Consider the following 21,054-nt stretch of genomic DNA (forward strand, 5'->3'; position numbering starts at 1 on the left):
CTTACACACACAAACAGATGAAGATAAATAAACACACGTGTGCATATACACACAGAGAGAGAATTTTCACTGTGTAGCTGGCCTTGAACTCAGAGTCCTTCTATCCCCACCTTTAATTTCTAGAATTACAATTATGTAGTTCAATGTAGTGTCAAGCTGCTAGTTATTTTTATTAACATGCTTTAGATATAAATATGTAATTGAAAGCTGTCTTTTCTATTCTGAGGATCAAATCATCTATTCCTTTTCTAAAAGCTAACTTACTTAGCTATCTTCTTTAAATTTAAGACGTCATTTAATTTGAGGAAAAAAATCTAGAAGCTTTTGTTTGTTTAACTAGAAATATATAAACACTTATAAGCCTTGGGACTTGGATTGAAGAAATAAATTATATATAAATGTGTAAATTTAGTTGGGTGTAGTGTTGTATGCCTGTAATCCCAGCATTCTCGGAGGCAGAAGCAGGTGGATCTCTGTGAGTTTTAGGACAGCCAAGGCTATGTAGAGAAACCTTGTCTTGAAACAAAACAAAACAAAACAAAAATTAGATAAGCAAATGCTTCCTTTCTTCCCCTTTCCCTCTGTGCATAGTAATTTACTTCTTTGCAGAGGTAACGGTGTGTGTTACTCTAGGTGTTGATGTAACTCCAATGGCTGAAGGGAATGAAAAGCTTGTGAGTAGAGTTTGGAGTTTACTGTACATACACTTCAGAAGTTGGATTAAAGTACCATAGTGCATTAAACTCCAAATTCATCTATAGTAGGAAGTTTTATCACATTATGTGTCTCTAAGGAAAAGACACTCAAAAATAGAAGGCTGTCATAGGTGAGCTGACATATAAAACTGGCACATCTGTGCTCTTGGTCAAGAATAAATGAGAAATCAACCTGGCTGTGCAGAAAGGAGATAGCAGAAAATTACACATCTCTGCTGTGACTCTTGGTAGAGTAACAGGAGAATCTCTGAGAATTGATCTATAAACTACAAGCCAGGCCTGGAATCCTACTACCAGTTGTTCTGCATAGACCTGCAACAGGATTTGATCCAATCTCAAGTCAACGCTGCACACCAACCTTTTGGGGGAAAGTTTTGTTTTAATCTAGACCACTGCCTTGGGAGCTCCACTGTAAAATAGTGTGCTAGTTTCATCAATTTAGCATCAATATGGAAGAAAACAAAATAAAACCTAGCTTTAGAATGGACAAGACATAATTCTAACAGGACCTACTTCTCAATTTGGTTAAACATATGTATTTAATATTCATGATGAGGACTTCAGGAGTATAAGCTGTAATAGTCTTCTGAATTAATTATTTTATATAGTTTAGAAATAAAGAATCTTACAGGTTAAATATTTAAAACTTGAAAACTCAGACATGCTCTGAAGACATATTTCTAGTTCTGCTGGAGAGCCATGTCATTCTCTCCTTTATTTGCTTTGTCTGCATTTTTTTAAGTCTCTCTTATGTGTAAATCATATTTAACGATTCCATTTCTCTGCTGAAGAATTGAATGATAAGATATGCCTTAGTTTCATATGTATATGTATGTGTATGTGTATCTATAAATATATATGTATATATATTGCTTCTCCGATGTTTGGATTACTTAATTTCTTGTGAGCTTTAAGTATGCTGTGCATTTGTCTTAAATAATCTAAGGATTATTTTATTTTAAGATCTGTATTAACAAAAAGTCCTAGTTCTAATACCACTGGCCTCTATAATATTTGAGTTGTTCTGTATGTTACTGGGAGTAGAGAAATGCAGAATTGTCCGCAGGAATGAAAGAATGAAATTATTGCTGAGCTTTCACTGGACTTAAAACCAAAACCACTAATAGTTTCTGACATCTCCTTCTTTTGCTTAAGGGCCCCTTTTCCCCCAGAAGAAAGCAAACATGGCATCAGCCTTTTAATTTGTTCTTCTTTAATCTGAAGCAGACAAATTACTTCTGGCCAGCTGATTAATTTTTTGCTTTTGACTGGCAAAACAACACAACACAAACAAACAAACAAAACCCAGTAATCCAACATTTTTTTCTCCAAAATTATTTACATTAGTAATATTTAATTTTGATTCTTTTAAATATATTGGTTTTTTTGAAAACAGATTATCTTTTTTTCCTAAATTCCTAGAACACGAAAATTCCTCCTTCTGGTAAAATGCCTATGTATCTGAGCAGAGCTATTGCCTGACATCTAAGCCCAGTGACATGGTCTAAAAGGGTACACCCAGAAGTTAGCTTCTAAGTCTTAGATATTTTTCATTGTTACTTTGCTGTATAACTGATCTTCTGTATCCAAGGACTCACCATCTACAGATTTAGTGGATCATAGAATGAGTATCATCTGGAAATGAGTATGGATTTCTGACCTTCCTGCTTCCACCCCTCCCCCCGTGCTGTGATCGTAGACACACACCACTATGCCTGCTTTTATAGGTGTTGGGCCTGCTTTTGTAGGTGTTGGTAGTCATATTCTTTGGTTAAGTATATTTAAATTAGAAATTAATACTTTGTGTGTGTGTGTGTGTGTGTCTTTTATTACTTCTGTAGAACCTACTGGATTGGTGACATTTACAAGACAGAGTCTGGAGGATTTTCCAGAATGGGAAAGGTAATAATGAACCGTCAACTTTAGAATTACAGGGTCTGTTTGAGCATGAGAGGACTGATTCTCTTTTACAGCTCTTGGAAAGATGTCTTTTGTTTTTTTCTCCCTCCCTCCCTCCCTCCCTCCCTTCCTCCTTCCCTTCTCGCTTTCTTTCAGATTTATTTATTTATTATTTATAAAGTGTTCTGTCTGCATGTGTGCATGCACGCCAGAAGAGGGCACAAGATCTCACTATAGATGGTTATGTGGTTGCTAGGAATTGAACTCGGGACCTTTGGAAGAACAGCCAGCGCTCTTAACCTCTGAACCATCTCTCTAGCCTAGGAAAATGCATTTTCAATTTTTGAGTGCCCAATATATAAGGAATTTCTTCCCGAACAATGACTCTTCTATGGTTATTATTATTATTATTATTATTAATGTGTCCTTTAATAACATTCTCATGCATGACTTTGTTAGCCTTCTGGAACATGTTTTGTTTAGAATTGAGGGGTTTTATATGTGAAGATGCTGCTATTAAGTGGAACATCCATGTTCTCCCTGACACCCTTTTGCAGTCAGTGTTTATATTGTAATAGATTTTCTTCCTGGAGGACAATACAGAGAAACATTGCATTTACTATGTTTTAGAATTGGCATGTCAGGAATTTTGAGATTTGATTTTCTATGTGCAAAATTGACAGATTTTGTGGATTCCTCACTAATTATAGTTTTCTTCATATGTTTTATCTGGAAATTCTGAACAGAGTGATAGCCAGTCTCAGTTAATCCACATTTGTAAAACTTTAATACTCTGAAATAGTTAATACATTTCCTAATCCAAAGCAAATCTCTAATGATTAAAGAAAATGGGCCAGCTTTTTAAATAAAAAAAAAAAAAAGATATAAGAAAACTTAGACTGTGTGCATTTTAGGTATATATTTCATGTTAAGAAATGTCTTTTGGCTGGGTGGTGGTGGTACAGGCCTTTAATCTTAGCACTTGAAAAGCAGAGGCAGGTGGACCTCTTGAGTTCAAGGCCCGCCTGATCTACAGAGTGAGTCCAGGGCAGCCAGGGCTACACAGAGAAACTGTCTTGAAAAACAAACAAACAAACAAACAAACAAGGAGGACGAGGAGAAGAGAGTTTCTTTCATTTTTGTTGTTGTTTTTGTTTTTTCATAGTTTGTAATTTTGTTCAGAATCAGTGATGGGGAGAATGGCTCTTATGCTAGTTAATTTGAAAGGACCAGTCTGCTTAGGTGATACTTTGGTCATTGGAGATGTTTATTTATGAGATGGAAGAAGAACTTCAAAAGACTTAAGTGCATGAGTGGAATGATTCTTACTAGAGAGAAGTAGATAGAAGTAAACAACATGAACATGGAGAGATCATAAGCCAGGAAAGAAATCTGCGTGGAACCATGGCAGTTAGAGATGAAGGGCCGGGGAGCCCAGTAGATGCCAGCGACTCAGTTGTCCTTTCAGTAGGTGGAGCCCATACGGCTCATTGAAGGGAAACTCACTATTTTAACTCGGTCCCTTCATTGTTAGCTACTTAGTACCTAACCTTCTATTTCACCTAAATCATGTCTTAACTAAGTCCCTTACCCCATTAGGTTATTCTTTTTTTTCTGGCACTACAACTAGTGATTCTGATTTGTAAAGTTCTTCAACATTTGAACTTTTTTTTTTTTTAATATCTTAAAAGTGCTTTCTTCTACTTCTTACATTGACAGAAGTCTATACTAACTTATTTTGAAACATAAACTTACCTTTGACATATCTTGATTTCATTGATTTCTCTTAAAATGTGGTGCCTAGAACTGAGCATTTGACTCGATTATTAGCATATACTTTTCCTAGACTTGGTTAATCACAGAAAGCCATAGTCTGTGTCTTTGGTTCTTGGCTCAAGAGTGTAGAGTATTTGCAGAGACCAAAGTGGAGAGCTACTAGGAAGTTAAAGGAATTTTCAAACAAACCACGCCATTTATGTAGCCATTCCCTAATTACAGTGGGAACTGGTTGGTACACATAGTTGCCAGCTTCAGTTTTGGAGAAATACTGCCAACCATAGTACTCCTGATTGACAGCTCACAGATTTCCAGATCGTGCCCCTTTGTCTTTCCAGTCATATCCTCATAGGCATACTCTCTTTGAATAAAATGGCTAGGAAACTACAACTATGAAAGGGAAATTAAAAAAAAAAAAAAAAAAAAAGATCAAAAAACTAATTGCATCCCATTCCCAGAACCCACATGAGTGAAGTAGAGAACCAGCTCCCACAAGTTGTATTCTGACCTGTACGTAAGTGTTGTGGCACTCAGGCACCATCCACATATACATATGAAAACAAAACAAAGAAACAAAAATTTAATAGTTATCATTAACCCGAACCTACAGACTTTCTTCAAAAGATTATATGATCTTTTCTAAAACCGTGATATACTATTAACAGTTTTGATCAATGAGAGGCAACTCTCTACTGCTTTTTATTTATTAGCTTAAGTAAATCAATTAAATGCTTTCTGTACTTTTCTTTTCCATCTATACAGTGGAGGTTATTCTGATAATTAACTGAGTTAATTCAAATAAAAGTTTTAGAACAGAAGTTGTATTAAATATGTTAAACTTATTTGTCCTTTATAGTAGAGTTTGGCCACAAATATTTATGGGCTCAAAATTAAAATGTTAGTAAGTCTCAGCAGTAACTAGTACTTCTAAATTGTGGGTGAGGGTGTGTGTTCCTGTGGGTGTGTAGGAATGAGAGTGTGATTGTGTGTTTATTCACCACCTATTCCAGAAACATTCTAGGAATACTATTTAAGTTAGCTTGAGTCTCCTCTCTGTTATATCCTAATATAGCTTGAGTTTTTCATTCAGTAAGCAATTGGAGGGGTGATTGGAATCCACCACGAAAAAAATAACATCTTCAAATGTGGTTACTGCAATAAAATTACAACTTGATATAATACAGGCCAATATCTCAGTAACTGTAGTTCATGAAAGAAAAAGAAAATAATTGTGCTTTCTGAGTTACTTACTTACACATGCTAAGGTTTAATATAAAAATTTAATATAGAAATTCTGTAGACCAGAATCCCACTCACACCCCTTTCTATGCATTAGTTATCAAACTAGTGAACATAGGGCCCATCTAAGAACCATGCAGGTAATTGCCGAATTTTTCATATTAGATTGCAAACTCGAGCATAATAATAAAATTTTATATATTTTCATTTTGGTAACTTGAGACAGTTTTTTAACTCAATATTATGTAGGGGAAAATAACATTGTGTCCCATTTTAATGCAAATGTGCATGTTTTAGTGAGAAAAAAAAATAGGAGGATCCATACTGGGAATGTTAACATTTATTTCTGGCTTTAGATTCAGGGTTGTTTCCTTTGTTTGCTTGTTCATAGTCATTTGTATATTCAGACTTATGTGTTGTGAATTACATACCTTAAGAAAATACCTTCTACATTGTAGATGTGAAAAACCTCTGACACGATTACATGTCACTTACGAGGGTACCATAGAAGGCAATGGCCGAGGCATGCTACAGGTAGGTAAATAGCAGAAGAATGTATACATTTAAGACTCTTCCTGTTTGTCTCCTAAATTGATTTAATGCAAAAAGGTAAGGAGAAAACCACAAAACAGATCACTTTTGACAGCTGCCGTTTGCCCATGTATGCTCGTGTGTCTCTTATAAAAGCTTTTGACAGGAAATCCCAAGATCTGGACAACATCAGTCCTCTTGGTTCAGACATTGATAGTGGGTTGACAGAGGATGAAATTCCCAGGGTATAGTCTTGACAAGCTGTCAGTAGGCAGTTTTGTTCTTTTCCTTTACAGGCTTTTTTTGCCCTAAATCATGACTACTTAGAGATATTTGTATCCCACCAAAAGCCTTGTTTGGTTGTAGGAGGCAGACAACTAAGACTGACTGATAGAACAGACTTCTTTCCCAAATAGAACACTTTGAAAGTACAGATGTAGCTATTTGTGCTGTCTTTTCCCTGTGGAAAATCAGGTAATCCTAGGTATTCCTTAACCTTTGTTATGAAGTTGTTTCTATGATCTCTTCCCCAAAACCTGAATTAAATGATGATTAAAAAGCTAGGCCTCAAATTTTAACATTTGATGGTCTGAGACAGAAGCTTAATGAGATCAAAGACATGTGTTCCAAAGTAACTAAAATTTTGTATAGTTTCTACAACAAATTTTCATGTAGCATATTAATACATAACATCTGAAAAAGAAGCATGCTCTTTTTGCTGTTTATTTTAGTTTTTGTAAGACAGGTTCTCACTGTGTTGCTCAGACTAATATTAGACTCACTCTATAATCCATGGTATTCTTAACCCTATGACCCTCCTGCCGTTGTCTTCTGAGTACCAGGATTGTAGGCATTCTTTATATTATCCAGTTATAGTTTGTTTCAGGTGGATGTGGTGACACATGTCTGTAATGCCTGTATTTAGGAAGATTGCTGCAAGTTCAAAACAAAGCATGTTCAAGATCTGCTTGAGCTATATAGCAGGGCCCTGTCTCAAACAAACACCACATGTGCGTGTACACACACACACACACACACACACACACACACACCCCTATTCTTCATGGTTAAAAAAAAACAATCATAATTTTTCTTCTTCTTGAAAAATAAATTTTCAGCGTGCTTAAAAATTGTTGCAGTGAATATCACTTTTTGCTGCATTTCCTTCTTTTTGCAGTCCTTTCCTACATTAAAGTCTTGGATAAAATGAGGGAGGTATAATGTACCTAAGAACTAAGCAATGCTAATGCTAGTTAGCACCACAGGAATGTTGACCTCTTGTTACGGAACAATTCGACAAGAAATCATTTACCAACAGTCAGGGTTGAGATTCTCCCCACCTGCCTGCAATATATTGTAGGTGAAATGTGGGGCCTTGGTAGGTTAAAAGATTACTCTAAAGGCTTCTGGCACTATTAATTGCTCTTTCTACCCATGCTACATCTCCCCAGGAGAACAGGGAATATTGTATTGCAGTGCTCCAAAAGCTTGTTATGCAGTGTATAAATTATATTATGTTGAATGGCAATAACAAAACCTCTGTAAGGAGTGTTATCATTTCTCTCTTTTCATCAAGTCACAATGCAGCTGAGTAATCTGAACAAGTACCTTTAAAGTAAGACTTAGAAAATGACTGGCTAAACATTAAGAACAACTCATGTGGTTTTATTCATGTACTGGAGCAGGTTTCTCACCTGTTACAGAGAGCCCTTTATTAAAAACATTGTAAATACTAGAAGCTTAGGTTTCTGTTTATTTTTTAATAGTGTATTTATATGTCCACCTTTCATATAATGACTGTCTTTGGTCTTTTTTTGTCAAAGAGTAAACAATAATATCACATGGTATGTTTTCATAATTATTATCACATAGTGTGTAAATTTAATAGGTCATATCTTCTTATTTCAGTTATGTGCCTGATTCCAGTAAAAATCAAGTTATATTGATATCAAACCCCATTTATATTCGTAAAAACATAATGATGGTCATGTAGCTGGTAGTTAGTTAGCATTTCTCAAATCTATCCATTTTATTTTTGAAATTGCTAGGTTTCTTCTCTTTCCTACATTCTACCACAGACCTATTTGAGACCCTCGCAGTTATTCAGTAGCTATATAGTTAATTTTACATCCTTCCAGTATATTTTTGAAACTAAGACTGTGCCAAGTTATCTTAATAAAATACTTGTCTAAGTTGCTAAATGAATCCTTCCCAGAACCTCAAAATTTGACTAAAAACTTCTGTATACTGATGATGATATATTATATCATCATCTCTATCCCCGTGTTTGATACCCTCTACATTTTAGGAATGATGGGGAAGCTGTTTACAGTCTTCTCCAGCAGTTGTTCACACAGTATTTTATTTCTCCTCAGCCTGTCAGCCATCTCAGAATTGAATGCTGCTTCCTTTTGTAAAGCTGCATTGTCCTCTTTGTGCTCAGATTGTACTTCATTCCATTATTGAGAAAGCATAGCATACATCCTCAGAGCTTCATTATTAATTATATAATCTCTCTGCTTGTGTACTTGAACTCCATCTAGATTGCAAATCCTTTGAGGCCAGAGGCCACATACTTTTGAATTTCTTTTTGTGGCAGTGGGGATAAAACTCAGATCCTTGCATGTGCCAGACAAGTACTGTTTCACGGCTAGCTGCGCATCCAGTTCTACTTCCAGTCCTAGGACCTACATGACTTGTGTATCCCATTGGTTCCCAGTATAATGCTTGATAAATATTTAAGACACATCATCCACTTCCAGAAAACTCATATGTAGGTAGGTAATTAGTCAATAGACTAGTTTCACCAAAATCTTTTTTTTTTTTTTTTCTATATAAGATGAATAAGTATTCTGGGTTTTTATTTTCAGTTTTAGTATTCTGGAGTACAATCTCAAATACGTGGTTTTCTATATACTCATTTCAGTAATTTGTCAGGATTTGTCAGGGTTTTCTAAGATCTTATGTGTAAAAAACAAAACAAATATATATAATATGAAAGTATATAAGGTGAAATATATAATATATAAAAATATATTGTTCTTTGTTAATCCCTGACTTTTCATATTTTTTGCTGAATATAAGATTTGTATTCTTGCTCTACTCTTCTATAAAATTGGCTTCATATTTTCATTTCACTGTTTTAGAAAATATGAATAGTTTTGAGAGATCTTATATTTTATAGTAGTTGAAAAACTACTTACAGTTCATGATAAGTTGTTTTACCTGTGTATGATTATATATATTTATATGATATATATTCTAACTCTTGAGAATAATCTAAACAGTCTAAGTAATCTAAATAATCAGTCTAAAACTGAAGTAATGCAGCAGGTTGACTTTGCATTCCTTTGAGGATCATGAATCTTCAGGAGCTAATTGGGCTTTCATTCTATAGAACGCTTGCCTACATCCTGAAACAGGAACAGACATGCCAATGTAGACGTACAGACTGAATTACATATATAAATAAAATTATATTTTTTCTTATACTGGATTTTATTTTCCCTTTTATTAGATATAGTTTTAAAGTAGTTGGTAGTATTCATGCAGCTTGGCTTAGGGTTTAATTTGGAACAAAAATTTTATCTCTTGCTGGGCCACAGTGGTGTACACCTCTAATCCCAGCACTCAGCAGGCAGAGGCAGATGGCAGTTTGAGGCCAGGGTCTACTGAGTGAGTTCCAGGACAGCCAGGTCAACACAAAGAAACCCTGTCTCGAACAACCTTAAAAAAACAAAACAAAACAAAACAAAAACAAAAACAAAATGGGGGAGTAGCCTTACGAGTCCACAGAGGAACACAAAGAAGCCTGTCCTGATGGACTAGGGTCAGATGGAAGGGGAGGAGAACCTCCCCTATCATTGGACTTGGGGAGGGACATAGGAGAAGAAGAGGCAGGGAAGGCAGGCTTGGGAGGGGATAGGGAAAGGAGCTACAGCTGGGGTACAAAGTGAATAAACTGTGTAATTAATAATAATTTTAAAAACAACACCAAACAAACCACTATCCTTTTTCTTCCACAGAACAAAAACAACTGCTGAAAATAAAGGTTTGATTGCTTGAAGTCACTTAAAATAGACAAAGGGAGGATGAATAATAGATGTAGGGAAATGACCTTGAAACCTCAGGGTAAGCTAAGACTTAACGACTCGAGACAGACAAGGTTTTTATTTAATATTTTATCTAAAGACTTCATTTTCCTGGTCCCTTAGTAAGTTTGGAAACCTAAAGAAATCTACAGAGATGTTAGCAGTCCTGAGATGGAAGGAGTAAGCTACTGTAGTCATGCCTTAAGAAGATCTGGGCACTGGTTTTCATTAATAGAGAGTGTGTGTGTCTTTGTCATGTCTGTAGGTGTCTTAAGCACTGTTTAGATACTACATTTTCTCCACTAGGTGGATTTTGCAAATCGTTTTGTTGGAGGTGGTGTGACTGGTGCAGGACTTGTACAGGAAGAAATCCGCTTTTTAATCAATCCTGAGTTGATTGTTTCACGGCTCTTCACAGAGGTGCTGGATCACAATGAGTGTCTTATTATCACAGGTTAGTGTGTATGTGTATGTGTGTGTCTGTCTGTCTGCACAGTGTTCTCATATTGAATCCCTGCAATGAAGATTAAAAGCTGCCCAGACAAGGCATTTCTTTTCTGTGACCATTAGACTCAGTATTTAATTTTTATTACAGTTTATTTATTTATTGGTGGGAGGGGGTTGGCTTCATGCCACAGCTCATGTGAAGGTCATAGGACAACTTGGGGATGTTAGTTCTCTCCTCCTAACATTTGGGTTCCAGGAATTGAATTCAGGTCATCAGTCTCAATGGCAAACTTCTCTGTTCATTGAGCCATCTTGCTGGCCCTCATCTAATAGTTGAAACTTATTGTTCATAGTTGTTTTCTTAAAAACGTCTTGAGTAGTAATACATTTTATCTCCCATTAAAAATTTTTTTGTAATATCTGAGTGACACTTTTCATTTGAGTAACTAAAAGAACATATCTACAGGAAGCCAAAACATTTAATCAGTCACTGATTTTTTTTTTTAAAACTATAGAACTGAATTTTGTTTTCTGTAGTTGCTTTGAGATTAGTATAGGAAACTGTAGTTCCTTGTATGGGAAAATTTGGTTATTGTTATAAAAAAGTCTGCTATGACTTATATCAGATATACATAAAACTGAATTCCATGCAGAGAGGTGTGTGATACAGTCAGGACTGAGCTCCAGTCTTGATGCCACACTCTTGGCCTCTGAGAATTTGCAGACAACCTTTAGGAGAGTATCTAATTTTCTTCTTTGATTTGCTCTCAGGTGTCTTTGTCTATTAACAATTTTATGATTTCTCTGGGTGTGAATTTTATTTTACTTGGAGTTTATTGAGTTTCTGAAATGCTTAGATTTAGTTTTGTCATCAAATTTATTAAATTGTTGCCTTAATGTATGTGTGTGTGATTATGTACCCATATAGCCATAAAACGATATTTACATGTGCTCGTATGTTCATGGAGGCTGGAGGACATCCTCAGATGCTGTCCTCAAGTGCTAACACTGTCTACCTCTTTTCCAGCATAGGCTATGCTGCCTGGCAGTAACCCTCTGAGATCCACTTGCCTGTCCCTTCTCAGCACTGGGATTGCAGGCATGTGCCACCATACCTCCATTTTCACTTGGGTTTTACTCAGAATTTCTTTGTAGCAGGCTCTTTATGCCAGCCCCAGGGCCCCCCTTCTTTCCTTTCCAAGTAGTATATATGTTGGTACACTTGAAAATAATTTTTTCATTTAATTTTTAATTATTTTTTATTTATTGTTTGTTTGTACATGCATACATGTGTACATGCCATGATGTCATTTGGAGCTCAGAGGACAACTTTCAGGAGTCAGCTTTCTCCTTCCACTCTGTGTGTTGTGGGGATCAAACTCAGGTTGTCAGGCTAGATGACAGGTTATCTTACCACTGGGCCATCTCATGGCCCTGATATATCTGTGTACGAATTATCATTCTCATACGTACTTTCCTTAGTACTAAGACCTAAGTTTTTTTTTTTGTTGTTGTTGTTTGTTTGTTTTTCAGTTCTTTCAACATATTTAAAATAACTGACTTGTACTGGTTTACTGTTGACTACTCTATTCCTGGCTGTGGGCCATCCATCCTATCTTATTCTTTTTTTTTTTTTTTCTATCTTATTCTTTACACATGTCTAGGATTCTGTGTTGTAGTTGATGATGGGATCTGAACATTTTAAATAATACAGCAACCCTAGAAATTAGATTCTTCCTTTTCAGAGTTACTGTTACTAGCTTTTACTGTTTATCTCATTTCTTCTCTACACAGATTCTGTGGAGTCTGTACTGTTTGTTCAGTGTCATCACTAAGGATTCAGTTCAGTTTATTAGCGGTTAGCTAGTGATTGTGTGGATTTCTTAAATGACTGGAATCAGTAAGCTTCCTGCTTTGCTAAAGTGCTCTGTGTACATGCTGACACCATCAACCTTTCATCAGGTCACAGCTAAGATGCTGCTTAACCTGAACTTCTGTCTTTTGTGAAGCTTCACAATTGGGCAGTGGAGAAAGCTGAAGGCTTTCTCAGGTTTTTCTGGGTGTTTGTATCACATAGTGTTCTGCATTCCCAGGAAATGCACTAGCTCTAAGTTCTTTGTTGACATCTTGTTATCAGCTTTCCTTGGACGTTTTGGTTAGTTTATTGCTTGCCCTATATGGTGACCACTTAAGGCAGTCTCCATGCTGTCCTCATCCAACTCTTGGAGACTAAGCTTTTCACACTGGGCAAACTCCAGGTTTGTAAAGTCAAGACAGCATTTTGCATAAGATCTGCCCAGAGGAAAGGTCTAATGATCATCCTTAGAAAATATGACTTTGAAGGAAAGTCAACACTCTTGCATATTCTCTGGCAGCTGCTGGGATGCTGGTTTCCATGGTAGTTATGGTTTTAAAGTTATTTTGCTGCTTTTTAGAATGGCTTCACATCACATCATCTGATGGTTTAGTGAGGTAAAACAAACAACAAAATTTAATTTTCGTACGTGGGAACTTATGATTAGAACCTCAGCAAAGGAATTTCTTCTTACAGTCTTAGTTTCTTACTTTAAGTTAATAACATGAATAATTTCTTCTAGAATGCTGAAGTTGTTTCCAAAATTGTATTGAATTGGAAAGATCCACCTCTTTACTCTCAGCATTGTTTCAGCTCTTATATTGCATGTCTGTCTATAATTGTTGATTACCACGTAGGTACCTAAAGTGGGTGAGATTGGGAAGTTGCTGGGAGCGGTGAAAGCATATAGATTACAGAAGGAAAGGTGAGGGGAGGGCTGCCGGTGCCTGTTGTAATCTCAAGGCTCTGAACACTTGCCTTGCTCTGTGCATGAACTCTGGGAGTCCAGGCTTTTACTGCTCCGTCACTGACATGTCGACGGTCATTTTTAAAGATTTTCAATTTTTAGAGGAATTGAATTAAAAACTTAACAACAAAATATCCCATCAATTTTCAAGAAGAATTTACGTCCTCTCAAAAAAAAAAATAGATTAATAAACCTTGGTAAAATACTGAACATTTAAATACAAAGGTAGTTTCTTCGTTTACTTTAATTCTCTTATAGTAAGTAAGGGATGTCACTTTCCCTAGGAATATTAGAAGGAAAACATCAGTGTGTGTCTTTCTGTCTCTCTGTCTCTTGCATCCATCCCTGTCCTGCTTAAGATCACTTGTCCCCAACCCAAAAAAGGGTCACTCCGCAATTATCAGGGATCTCTGACTTATCTGCAGCTATTGTAAAATGAATATAAAATTGTAGATTTGTGACTTTCCTTCAGATTTGTGATTACCTCAAGCTAAGGACATTTGGGGTGACTTTTAACTCAGCACTTTTTCCCACATGCACTTAACTTTATTACAGTGCTTCCTAATTAATATCCATGATGTGATGTTCCCTTAATGGAAATGACCATTTCATCATTTATTTGGTATCTGGATTTCTGCCATCTTCCTTCTTAGGAGGCTCTTACCCATGCACTGCAATTTATCTGCCTGATCAATTCCATTCCTTCAATGATGCAGCTAAGCTCAGTGACCTAATGACTGTGACTGTGCTGCCTGAATCTGTAGAAGAGTTTTGAAAAATTGGAAATAAATTAAATTTGTCATCGTTGTGGGACATCTGGTTGCTATCAGACTTGTAAATGAATATGAAACAGGTCATGCAAACAGGCAAATACTTTTGTTCAGACAGTGTTATTTCTGTTTGCTGTGATTCCCCCTATAGTAGCTATGAGTTAAAGTATGAATGGAGTAAAAGAATTAAGCATCTGGAGTACAGCTCTGGTGTCAGTTGTTAAGGGGCTCCACAGGGTTGTCGTCTTCTGCTCAGTGAGCACATAAATCAGCTGTTTACATATAACTAGAGATGAAACTTCATGAGCAGAGGAATAGTTGATTTATGTAAAGGCTGCCTAGCAGTGAGTCAGGTCATCGGGACTGTCTGCACGAGTGGATGTCTTTGGTCAGTGGCAGTGATAGGCTGACCAGAAGTAGACCATGATGGCTCAGGACTCCATGCCATCTTTGTGAGACAGAAAATGAGGGGTGGCATTGCTACAGAAGCATCCCCTGGCTAAGTGACTCCAGACTGTTGGCAGACATCCAGGTTTATTGGAGTTTTCCAGAGGATTCAGAGATCAGATGTTTTTATGCTCTTTATCTATACAAAATATTTACTAACTGTGAAGACTGAAGACAAGAGTGTTGCATCTACTCCATGATCGCCACTATATGAGTGATGCTAAACAGGTTGGGGTAGATGGCTTTCATATAAACTGCCTGTCCCAGGGCACAACCCACTGACAAGGAGAATTTGTTAATTTCCTAATATTTTCCTCAGTTCACGCTAAACTTCTTTGTAGACCAGGCTGGTCTTGAGCTCACAGAGATCCAGCTACCTCTACCTCCCAGACTGCTGGGATTACAGGTATGCAACAAACACACAGCTTAAACTTTTATTAACAGTGAGAGAAACTAGAAATATTTCTTGCTAAGTGTACAGTTCATAATGCTGCCATGAACTTTAGATAAAATTTTCCCGTAAGTGAAAGTCTATTTGGCCTGATAGTCTGTCACGAGGCAGACTATCCCACTAATTCAGAAGCTCTGTCTTCATGACCCTTCCCACTGTTGGCTTTTATATTTCCATCATGGCTTATTGATAATTTGAAATATATTAAAAGCATTCATTTTTTTTTCAAATGAGAGTGATATAAGCATAAAACTTGCCTACTTAGAAAACCCAAGGTTTAATTTGCTCAGAAAACAGGCAGCATTAATTTCCCTGATGCAAACGAAGTATATCTACCCTTAGTTCTCTTGGAAAAGAACTGACACTGTTATCCCTTGAGGTAGAAACATAACAATTGCTATTTTATAGTTTTCAACTATTTCGCTTTTAAAAAATGAAATGGGTTTTTGTATAATTGCAAGATCAAAGTAGACATCCTTTGTTGCTGTTGTTATGAATAGGAAAAGTGAGACATGTCTACTGCTGGGCAGAAGACAGAAAACATAAACAAGAGTGTTCCTGGCTGGCTCTCTTTGTTACATTTAGGCCAATGGACTAGAACATTTTAAGAGATAAGAGTCAGATAATGGAGCTTTGTTTCCTCTGCTGCTTTGCAGAGTTAAGTTCATTGACATGGTTTTGAAGAAGTTTTAATTTTAATTTGTCTTTGTTTTCTAAGTGATCCGGTGAGGTGAGAGAGATGAGTGCTATTAAAAACCTTGAGTTTCAGGTGATATTGGTTAGCCAAGGTCACATGACCAGTGAAGCTTCACCTGGGGGTCCCGTGTTTCCTTATGTCAGTGTGGTGCTTTTTCACCACACGATTCTATCTTTGAAGACTGGTGTTCTTTTCTGAGACATTGTCTCACAGTGTCATAGAGGCTGCTGTCAAAGACCCAGTGGTGTCTTTGCTTGTCTCCTGAGCTACTGCCTTACTGCGAATGTGAGCCTCTAAAGAGTCCATTATGTAATCCCTGTAGAGTACTTCTGAACCTGCTGTTGTAACTTCAGCTAATACAGGACTTCCCATCTCACTTGTGGTATTAATGCGCTGTGGATGCTATGCACACAAGAGCACCCAGCTATACCTGCAGATCCAGGAAGCTCTGCACAAGAAACAGCAAGGACATTAGAATTGGTTTCTTGGTTTGTAGCATAAAAAAAAAGTTCTAAGTAAATTTATGGAATTAAAGTATTATTTAATTATTTTAATAAATTATTTTAAGAGGTGATATACTATACAGTAAATTAGAAATTAGTATTTAGCCTTTATTGTAGGAAATTATAAATCATACACCAAAAACAGCGTTTTCATAATGTTGCATAAATATAAATGTCTCTTTTACATGTATATAATGTATTTAAAAGAAACTTGAAACTTATTCAGCAAGCACCAGAAGAATGTATTGAATTTTCATTGGGGGGGAGGGTGTCTTTGTAACTCAGGCTGTCCTTGAAGTCATGATCCTCATGCCTCAGCTTCCTGAGTTGGGATTCCAGGTTCATGCCACCACACCCAGCTTTCCATACCCTTTGTCAAGGTTTACCAGCATACCTCTTTTCTTCTCCATTTTCTTTTTCTCACATATTTAAGAAGATGATGGAGACACCCAGCCACTGTGCACCCTTTCACTCCCAAAACACTTCATCTGTATTTCCTAAAGCTTAGTGAGTCTGCCTACTTGGGTTTGTCGTGTTTTGGGGTGTATACTGGCTCTGTTTCATGTTAAGTAGCATCCATCCATCTGGGTGAGCTCCCTGGCTCTGTGCTTTTTACGAGTAACATCTACTGTTCTGTGTAATCCCCACTGGCTTTGTATCTTCCTGTTAATTTCCTTTGGGACTGTTTATACTTTGGGGCCTCCCCCTTTGTTTGTTTGTCTTCCAAAAGACTCTCATTCTGTAGTCTAGGTAATTCAAACCTGTGGTGGTACTGTAACCTCCACATGAGACACTTTGCCAGGCTTATTTTTTTTTAAGTTTAGTACAGGTTTGTGTTAGGTCAGCCACACCCTCTGTGATTTCAAAAACTGAATTCATGTGTTGCTGTAAAGATAATCTATAGATGTGATTAAAAGTCCACAGTAGTTAATACTTAAGAAAGGTGATTATTTGCCTTAATCTGTGAGTGTCTAATTCAGTCAGTTAAAAAACAGGCTACCCAGAAGAAATCCACTCGTGGGCAGCCGCTGCTGCCCATGTCTGAGAGCCCCAGCCTGCTTGTTAAACCTGCGTATTTAGTTTCCACAGTTGTATGAGCCAAGCCCTTCCAGTAAATCCCTTTATATGAATCTCATTCTTCTGTTTCTGTGGTTGGCCTGTGACTGATATGTAGCAGTTGTGAGTAAACCTGCTATGAGCATTCTTCTGAGCAATTTTTAAGATTACTTTTATTTCATGTATTTGGGTGTTTCGCCCACATCTCTGTGTACCACTTTATTCTTGATGCCTGAAGAGGCCAGGAGAGGGCACTGGATCCCCTAGAACTGAAGTTACAGCTGGTTTTGAGATGCCATGTAGGTGTTAGGAATTAAGTCTTCCTGTGGAAGAGCCACTGAAGAGCTGTCTCTCTGATCCCTTCTGTACAATTTGTTATTGGTACACATTTTTTGTTTTCTATGGGTACATGCCTACAAATGTCATTTTCAGATCAAACGGTTGATGTTTAATTTTATAAGAAGTTGTCAAACCAGGAGGGAACTGGGTGGGAGAGGGGGTGGGGAGGGTAATGGAGGTAGGACTCGGGTGTGGGAAGGATGGCAGGGGGTGGTAAGGAGGAGGACTGGGAGAGAATGGAAATCGGTAAAAGAAAAATATTTTTTTATTTTTATTAATTATACTTTATTCACTTTGTATCCCCCATAAGCTCCTCCCTCCTCCCCTCCCAATCCTACCCTCCCACCCCCTTCTTCACAAATGCCCCTCCCCAAGTCCACTGATAGGGGAGGTCCTCTTCTCCTTCCTTCTGATCTTAGTCTATCAGATCTCATCAGGAGTGGCTGCATTGTCATCTACTGTGGCCTGGTAAGGCTGCTTCCCCCTCAGGGAGAAGTGATCAAAGAGCAGGCCAATCAGATTATGTCAGAGGCAGTCCCTCTTCCCATTACTGTGTAACCCACTTGGACATTGAACTGCCATGGGCTACATCTGTGCAGGGGTTCTACGTTATCTGCATGCATGGTACTTGGTTGGAGTATGAGTCTCTGGGAAGACCCCTGTGTTCAAATTTTCTGGTTCTGTTGCTCTCCTTGTGGAGTTCCTGTCGTCTCCAGATCTTACTATTTCCCACTCCTTACATAAGATTCCATTCACTCTGCCCATCAGTTGGCCATAAGTCTCAGCGTCTGCTTTGATAGTCTGCAGGGCAGAGCCTTTCAGAGGCCCTCTGTGGCGGGTTTCTAGCTTGTTTCCAATTTCCTTCTTCTGATGTCCTTCCTCTTTGCCTTTCAGGATGGGGATTGAGCATTTTAGTCACGGTCCTCTCAAAATATTTTTAAAAAAAAGAATAAAAATAAATAAGTCTTCCCTAGTATAGTAATTGTGCTACCGTAGTATTACACAACGCTGAAATATTTCAATGATATATTGCAGACTTCTTTCCAGATGTTTCAACCCTATTTTAAATGAAATGGTATAAATTATAGTTAAACTGGAAAGAAAGTCCTAAATGGTTTTCAGAATGTTTCAAACCCATAGAGCCATTACAAAACTTAGACTACTCCATGCATATAGCTAATTCAGAACAATAAATATAGTATGTATTACAAGAATTTAAAAGCCATTACTATCATGGTATATACAGTCTGAGGTGCTCACATATACTCATCAGAAGAATTTCATTATGCTGAAATCTTGAGTTTATAATTCCTTTTTATATTTCCTTCATTTCAACTAGCTCATGTTCTTTTTATAGCTATTTGCTGATATAAAACTCTTCCCCCCCTCAGATACATTCTCTGCAAATAAAAATACTCGTTCTTTTCTTGTGACTGAAAAAGAAAAAGAAATTGTCCAACTGTATTTCAGAATTACTGTGCCATGTTGTTTCGCCAGCGATATATGTGATCTCTACTTCTTCTGTTTCCTTGTCAGCCCTTTGTACGGCCTTGTTGTTGTTTGCTCAGTTGGTTGTGTTTGGTTGGGTTTTTATGTTGTTTGAGACAGGGTGTTACCCTATAAGCCTGGCTGGCCTGGAACTCACAAAGACCCACCTCCCTCAGCCTTCCAAGTACATGGAATGGCAGAGAGACACTTAAAGAAATGCTCAGCATCCTTAGTCATCAGGGAAATGCAAATTAAAACAACCCTGAGATTTCCAGCCATCAGAATGGCTAAGATCAAAAATCTCAAGTGACAACACATGCTAGAGAGGATGTGCAGAAAGAGGAACCCTACTCCATTGCTGGTAGAAATGTAAACTTGTACAACCACTTTGGAAATCAATCTGGAGCTTTCTCAGACAATTAGAAATAGTGCTTCCTCAAGATCCAGCTACACCACTCCTAGGCAAATATCCAAAAGATGCTCAAGTATACAACAAGGACATTTGCTCAACCATGTTCATAGCAGCTTTATTTGTAATAGCCAGAATCTGGAAACAACCCAGATGTCCCTCAGTGGAGGAATGGATACAGAAATTGTTGTACATTTACACAATGGAATACTACTCAGCAATTAAAAACAAGGAAATCATGAAATTTGCAGGCAAATGGTGAGAACTAGAAAAGAGCATCCTGAGTGAAGTACCCCAGAAGCAGAAAGACACACATGGTATATACTCACTGATAAGTGGATATTAGATATGTAATATAGGATAATCATACTAAAATCTGTACACCTAAGGAAGCTAATCAAGAAGGAGGACCCTGGGTAAGATGCTCAATCTTCATTCAGAAAGGCAAATGGGATGGACATCGGAAGAGGGAGAAAACAGGGAACAGGACAGTAGCTTATTACAGAGGGCCTCTGAAAGACTGTACCCATCAGGGTATTAAAACATATGTTGAGACTCATAGCCAAACTTTTGGCAGAGTGTAGAGAATCTTATGAAAGATAGAAAGACCTGGAAGGGATAGGAGCTCCACAAGGAGGGCAACAGAACCAAAAAATCTGGGCACAAGGATCTGCTGTGGGCACAGGTGAGACTGATACTCCAACCAAGGACCATGTATGGCGATAACCTAGAACCTCTGCATAAATGTAGCCCATGACAGCTCAGTGTCCAACAGGGTTACCCAGTAATAGGAACAGGGACTGTCTCTGACATGAACTCATGGGCTGGCTCGTTGATCACCTCCACCTGAGGGGGGGGGGGCAGCCTTACCAGTCCACAGAGGAAGACAATGCAGCCAGTCCTGATGAGACCTGATAGACCAGTGTTAGATGGAAGGGGAGGAGAACCTCCCCTATCATTAGACTAGGGGAGGGGCACAAGAGATGAAGAGTGAGGGAGGGTGAGATTGGGAGGGGACAAGGGAGAGGTTACAGCTGGGATACAAAGTGAATAAACTAATTAATAAAAATAAAAAGTAAAAAAAATATGTGCCACCACACCTGGTTCTTATTGTGGCCATTTTTATTTTAGCTATACATTGAGATTTATTACAATAACTCACTGTGGTTTTAATGTGATTGCTAATGACATGGTTTTAATGTGGTTGCTAATAATATTAAGCATTATTTCATGAGATTGTTAGCACAGTGTGTACTTCCTATATGAGGTGTGTGTTCAGGATTTCTGTCTTTTTTCTAAATTGGGGTGTATTTCTACTCATTTCATGTTTGTTTTGCTGATCTGGGGTCTAAACACAGGGCTTTACACATGCT

At 37.5% G+C, this 21,054-nt stretch overlaps 1 protein-coding gene across 5 annotated transcripts in view; it reads left to right on the forward strand.

The window, feature by feature from the left end:
* Window positions 1-21,054, forward strand: part of Parg (poly(ADP-ribose) glycohydrolase) — a 105,382-nt gene that overhangs the window by 57,154 nt on the left and 27,174 nt on the right. For all 5 annotated transcript variants that reach the window (XM_055612334.1, XM_055612330.1, XM_055612333.1 and 2 more), the window contains 3 exons: window positions 2,558-2,618; window positions 6,089-6,164; window positions 10,559-10,706. In XM_055612334.1, the coding sequence (XP_055468309.1) occupies window positions 2,558-2,618; window positions 6,089-6,164; window positions 10,559-10,706 (285 nt within the window). The remainder of the gene's footprint in view (window positions 1-2,557; window positions 2,619-6,088; window positions 6,165-10,558; window positions 10,707-21,054) is intronic.

The sequence above is a fragment of the Psammomys obesus genome, unplaced genomic scaffold (assembly GCF_907164565.1).
Source record: "Psammomys obesus unplaced genomic scaffold, mPsaObe1.curated_primary_1811, whole genome shotgun sequence".
NCBI classification, from domain to species: Eukaryota; Metazoa; Chordata; class Mammalia; order Rodentia; family Muridae; genus Psammomys; species Psammomys obesus.